Source organism: Aphelocoma coerulescens, unplaced genomic scaffold, assembly GCF_041296385.1.
Source record: "Aphelocoma coerulescens isolate FSJ_1873_10779 unplaced genomic scaffold, UR_Acoe_1.0 HiC_scaffold_629, whole genome shotgun sequence".
NCBI lineage: Eukaryota > Metazoa > Chordata > Aves > Passeriformes > Corvidae > Aphelocoma > Aphelocoma coerulescens.
This window is the reverse complement of record NW_027183980.1, coordinates 23,113-29,112: the sequence shown is the minus strand read 5'-3', so window position 1 is coordinate 29,112 and position 6,000 is coordinate 23,113. Positions and strand designations below refer to the sequence as shown.

At 70.8% G+C, this 6,000-nt stretch overlaps 1 protein-coding gene across 1 annotated transcript in view; it reads left to right on the top strand.

Moving 5' to 3' along the window:
• Nucleotides 1–238: 238 nt before the first annotated feature.
• The window catches only part of LOC138102149 (histone-lysine N-methyltransferase EHMT2-like), a gene marked incomplete at its 3' end in the record, with an annotated part of 28,722 nt that continues 22,960 nt past the window's right edge, over nucleotides 239–6,000 (top strand). The window contains 11 exon segments of the mRNA XM_068999886.1: nucleotides 239–271; nucleotides 273–299; nucleotides 562–660; nucleotides 663–737; nucleotides 739–840; nucleotides 842–916; nucleotides 1,042–1,117; nucleotides 3,449–3,534; nucleotides 3,644–3,670; nucleotides 3,672–3,764; nucleotides 5,350–5,508. Coding sequence (XP_068855987.1) covers nucleotides 239–271; nucleotides 273–299; nucleotides 562–660; nucleotides 663–737; nucleotides 739–840; nucleotides 842–916; nucleotides 1,042–1,117; nucleotides 3,449–3,534; nucleotides 3,644–3,670; nucleotides 3,672–3,764; nucleotides 5,350–5,508 — 852 coding nt within the window.

Here is a 6,000-nt window from a genome sequence, read left to right as displayed (position 1 = left end):
CTGACCCCCCCCACCCCCCTCAGACCACCCCCCCCACCCCCCACCCCTCAGACCCCCCTCCTCAAATCCCCTCCCCCCCTGTGACCCCCCCCTTTTTTTTTTTCCCCCTCCCCCCCCCTCAGGGCTCCCCCCGGGCAGCCCCTCCCCCCGCGCCCCCTCCCCTCAGGCCGGGACCCCCCCCCACGGGCGGCGGGGCCCCCCCGGATGAGGAGCACGGGGGGGGGCGGCGGCCCCGGCGATGGGGAGGGGGCGCAGGGACCCCCCCCCCGGCGGCGGCGGCGGCACCAAGGGGCTGCCAGGTGAGGGGGGGGGGTTGGGGGGCGTTTTTGGGATGGGGAGGGGTCCTGGGGGGGGGGGGGGCTCTGAGGGGAGGGGGAGGAGATTAAGAGGGGTCTGGATGCATTGGGGGGGGGGTCCTGGGGAGGGGGGGGTCTCATGTATTTGGGGGAGGGTCTGGGGGGGGTCTGTGGGTGATGGGCGGGGGTCTGAGCTGATTTTTTTGGGGAGGGGGGTGTCTCACATCTTCCCCCCCTCCCCCCCCTCCCCCCTCGCCTCTTCCAGGCCACGCCACCAAGACCCTGCCGGGCTCCCCAGGGCGGGGTGGGGGGGCTTTGGGGGGAGGGGCTGGGGGTCCCACCCTCACCCCCACGCCCCCCCTGGCCCCCCCGAGCCGTGCCAAGATGTCCCTGACGGGGGCGGGGGGCAAAACCCCCCCGGGGCAAAGCTTGGCCCTGCGCCCTGCTCAGCCTCCCGGGGGCGGGGGGCTCGGGGGGCCGCCCCCAGGTAGCCCCCGATCCCCCTCCCCCACCACCCCAGGCACCCCCCGAGCCCCCCCCCGGCGCCCCCCGAGCCCCCCCTGGCTCACCCCAAGGTGCACCGGGCACGCAAGACCATGGCCAAGCCCAGCAACGGGCAGGTGAGGGGGAGTGGGGGTCTTTGTGGGGGTGTGGGACCCCCCTCTCCCCACCCTGAGGGGTTTGGGGGGTCCCTCCTGGGGTTGTCCTTCCCCTCCCCACCCCCCTCGTGTGCCCCCCCCCCCAGGTCCCCGAGAAGCCGCGGATGTCGGAGATGCTGCACTTCAGGGTGTCCGAGGAGCTGTGCGGCATCGGGCAGCACGGTGGGGGTCCTGGGGAAGGGGGGGGGGGTCCTGGGGGCGGTTGGAAGGGGGTTTGGGGGCACCTGGGGGGGGGTTGGGGGCACCTGGAAGGTCCTGGGGGGGTCCTGGGGGGGTTTCGAGGGGGTTTGGGGGCACCTGGAAGGTCCTGGAGGGGGTTTGGGGGCACCTGGAAGGTCCTGGGGGGGTCCTGGGGGGGGTTGGAAGGGGGTTTGGGGGCACCTGGGGGGGTTCTGGAGGGGGTTTGGGGGCACCTGGAAAGTCCTGGGGGGGTCCTGGGGGTCCTGGGGGGGGGTTGGAAGGTCTTGGGGGGGTTTTGAGGGGGTTTGGGGGCATCTGGAAGGTCCTGGGGGGGTCCTGGAAGGTCCTGGGGGGGTTTTGAGGGGGTTTGCGGGCACCTGGAAGGTCCTGGAGGGGGTTTGGGGGCACCTGGAAGGTCCTGGGGGGGTCCTGGAAGGTCCTGGGGGGGGTTGGAAGGGGGTTTGGGGGCACCTGGAAGGTCCTGAGGGGGTCCTGGAAGGTCCTGGGGGGGTTTTGAGGGGGTTTGGGGGCACCTGGAAGGTCCTGGGGGGGTCCTGGGGGGGTTTTGAGGGGGTTTGGGGGCACCTGGAAGGTCCTGGGGGGGTCCTGGGGGGGTCCTGGGGGGGGTTGGAAGGGGGTTTGGGGGCACCTGGAAGGTCCTGGGGGGGTCCTGGGGGGGTTTTGAGGGGGTTTGGGGGCACCTGGAAGGTCCTGGGGGGGTCCTGGGGGGGGTTTTGAGGGGGTTTGGGGGCACCTGGAAGGTCCTGAGGGGGTCCTGGAAGGTCCTGGGGGGGTTTGAGGGGGTTTGGGGGCACCTGGGGGGGTTCTGGAGGGGGTTTGGGGGCACCTGGAAGGTCCTGGGGGGGTCCTGGGGGTCCTGGGGGGGGGGTTGGAAGGGAGTTTGGGGGTCCTGGGGGGGGTTTGGGGGCACCTGGAAGGTCCTGGGGGGGTCCTGGAAGGTCCTGGGGGGGTTTGAGGGGGTTTGGGGGCACCTGGGGGGGTTCTGGAGGGGGTTTGGGGGCACCTGGAAGGTCCTGGGGGGTCCTGGGGGGTTTTGAGGGGGTTTGGGGGCACCTGGAAGGTCCTGGGGGGGTCCTGGGGGGCTTTTGAGGGGGTTTGGGGGCACCTGGAAGGTCCTGGGGGGATACAGGGGGCATACAGGGGGGTTTGAGGGGGTTTGGGGGCACCTGGAAGGTCCTGGGGGGGTCCTGGAAGGTCCTGGGGAGGTCCTGGGGGGGTTTGGGGGCACCTGGAAGGTCCTGGGGGGGATACAGGGGGCATATAGGGGGGTTTGAGGGGGTTTGGGGGCACCTGGAAGGTCTTGGGGGGATCCTGGGGGGCTTTTGAGGGGGTTTGGGGGCACCTGGAAGGTCCTGGGGGGGTCCTGGGGGGGTCCTGGGGGGGGTTTTGAGGGGGTTTGGGGGCACCTGGAAGGTCCTGAGGGGGGTCCTGGGGGTCCTGGGGGGGGTTGGAAGGGAGTTTGGGGGTCCTGGGGGGGGTTTGGGGGCACCTGGAAGGTCCTGGGGGGGTCCTGGGGGGGTTTGAGGGGGTTTGGGGGCACCTGGGGGGGTTCTGGAGGGGGTTTGGGGGCACCTGGAAGGTCCTGGGGGGGTCCTGGAAGGTCTTGGGGGTGTCCTGGGGCAGTTTTGAGAGGGTTTGGGGGCACCTGGAAGGTTCTGGAGGGGGTTTGGGGGCACCTGGAAGGTTCTGGGGGGGGGGGTTGGGGGCACCTGGAAAGTCCTGGGAGGGTCCTGGAAGGTCCTGGGGAGGTCCTGGGGGGGTTTTGAGAGGGTTTGGGGGCACCTGGAAGGTTCTGGGGGGGTCCTGGGGGGGTCCTGGGGGGGTCCTGGGGGGCTTTTGAGGGGGTTTGGGGGCACCTGGAAGGTTCTGGAGGGGTCCTGGGGGGGGGTTGAGGGGGTTTGGGGGCACCTGGAAGGTCCTGGGGGGAATTTGGGGGGGTCCTGGGGGTATCTTGGGGGCTCAGGGGGGTCCTGGGGGAGTCTGGGGGGGCTCAGGAGGGTCCTGGGGGAGTCTGGGGGGGCTCAGGGGGGTCCTGGGGGAGTCTGGGGGGGCTCAGGAGGGTCCTGGGGGTGTCTGGGGGGGGCTCAGAGGGGTCCTGGGGGGGCTCAGGAGGGTCCTGGGGAGCTCAGGGGGGTCCTGAGGGAGTCTGGGGGTATCTGGACTCCCCCTTTGGGGGGGGTCCCAGGGCTGGGCACGGGGGGCTTTGGGGAGGCCTCTGAGGCACGTTGGGTGTCCAGGGCTGCAATTCTGGGTCTGGGGTCTCCCTGACCCCCCCTCCCCCCCCTCCCCCAGACCCCCCCAAGCGCCCCAAGCTGGACTTCGGCCCCGAGGGGCTCCACAAGCGGCTGCAGCGGCCCAGCCCCCGCGCCAGCACCGAGGTACCGGAGACCCCCCCGAGACCCCCCCCTGAGACCCCCCCGGGACCCCCCCTGGGACCCCCGAACCCCCCCCCCAAAACCCCCCCCGTGTGCCCCCCCTCCCCCCCAGATCACGGTGACGGAGGAAATGGCCGCCCCCCCCCCGCGACTGGGACTCGGAGGGGGGAGGGGGCTTCTCGCTGTTCTACGACGGCTTCAGCGTGGACGGGCACGGGGACTCGGACAGCAAGGTGGGACTGGGAGCACTGGGAGGGACTGGGAGGGACTGGGGGTACGGGGACTCGGACAGCAAGGTGGGACTGGGAGGGACTGGGAGGGACTGGGGGGACTGGGGGCACGGGGACTCGGATAGCAAGGTGGGACTGGGAGGGACTGGGAGGGACTGGGAGGGACTGGGGGGGACTGGGAGGGACTGGGGGTATGGGGACTCGGACAGCAAGGTGGGACTGGGAGGGATGGGGGACTGGGAGGGACTGGGAGGGACTGGGAGGGACTGGGGGGACTGGGAGGGACTGGGGGTACGGGGACTCGGACAGCAAGGTGGGACTGGGAGGGACTGGGGGGACTGGGGGTACGGGGACTCGGATAGCAAGGTGGGACTGGGAGGGACTGGGAGGGACTGGGGGCACGGGGACTCGGATAGCAAGGTGGGACTGGGAGGGACTGGGAGGGACTGGGGGCACGGGGACTCGGACAGCAAGGTGGGACTGGGAGGGACTGGGGGGACTGGGAGGGACTGGGGGCACGGGGACTCGGACAGCAAGGTGGGACTGGGAGGGACTGGGGGGACTGGGGGGACTGGGAGGCACTGCGGGCATGGGGACTCGGACAGCAAGGTGGGACTGGGAGGGACTGGGAGGGACTGGGGGACTGGGAGGGACTGGGGGCACGGGGACTCGGACAGCAAGGTGGGATTGGGAGGGACTGGGAGGGACTGGGGGACTGGGAGGGACTGGGGGTACGGGGACTCGGACAGCAAGGTGGGACTGGGAGCACTGGGAGGGACTGGGGGGACTGGGAGGGACTGGGGAGACTGGGAGGGACTGGGGAGACTGGGGGCATGGGGACTCAGACAGCAAGGTGGGACTGGGAGCACTGGGAGGGACTGGGGGGACTGGGAGCACTGGGAGGGACTGGGAGGGACTGGGGGGACTGGGGGCACGGGGACTCGGACAGCAAGGTGGGACTGGGAGGGACTGGGAGGGACTGGGGGGACTGGGAACACTGGGAGGGACTGGGAGGGACTGGGGGTACGGGGACTCGGACAGCAAGGTGGGACTGGGAGCACTGGGAGGGACTAGGAGGGACTGGGGGGAGTGGGGGCACGGGGACTCGGACAGCAAGGTGGGACTGGGAGGGACTGGGAGGGACTGGGGGGACTGGGAGGGACTGGGAGGGACTGGGGGCACTGGGAGGGACTGGGGGTACGGGGACTCGGACAGCAAGGTGGGACTGGGAGGGACTGGGAGGGACTGGGGGCACGGGGACTCGGACAGTAAGGAGGGACTGGGAGGGACTGGGAGCAACTGGGAGGGGACTGGGAGCGACTGGGAGGGAACTGGGGACACTGGGGGGGACTGGGAAGCACAGGGAGCACTGGGGGGACCCTGGGGGCACTGGTGGGACTGGGAGGGCACTGGTGGCACTGGTGGCACTGGTGGCACTGGGAGGACCCTGGTGGCACTGGGGGGACCCTGGCGGCACTGGTGGGACTGGGAGGGCACTGGTGGCACTGGTGGCACTGGGAGGGAACTGGGAGGACCCCGGGGGGTCTCCACGCCCCCCTCCCCTCACCCCAGTTTGACCCCCGCCCAGTCTGAGGGGGAGGTGCCGGGCGAGGCGCTGAGCGAGGAGGAGGAGGAGGAGGACGAGGAGGAAGAGGAGGAGGAGGACGAGGACGAGGAAGAGGAGGAGGAAGACGAGGACGAGGAGGAGGAGGAGGATGAGGAAGAGTCCGGGAACGCCTCAGATCGGGTGAGGAGGGGTCCGGGGGGGGGGAGGATTTTGGGGGTCCCTGGGGGGGTTTTTGGAGAACCCCTGGCTGGAACCCACCCGCAAGGGGAGGGGTCCGGGAGGGGATTTTGGGGGTCCCTGGGGGGGTTTTTGGAGGGTCCAGGGGGGATTTTGGAGGGTCCAGGGGGGGATTTTGGAGGGTCCAGGGGGGGATTTTGGGGGTCCAGGGAGGTTTTTGGAGGGTCCAGGGGGGATTTTGGGGGTCCCTGGGGGGGTTTTTGGAGAACCCCTGGCTGGAACCCACCTGCAAGGGGAGGGGTCCGGGAGGGGATTTTGGGGGGGGGGTGTGTGGGGAGGGTCCAGGGTGGATTTTGGGGGTCCAGGGGGGGATTTTGGGGGTCTGGGGGTGTGTGGGGAGGGTCCAGGGTGGATTTTGGGGGTCCGGGACGGGATTTTGGGGATCCGGGGGTGTGTGGGGAGGGTCCAGGGGGGATTTTGGGGGTCCAGGGGGGG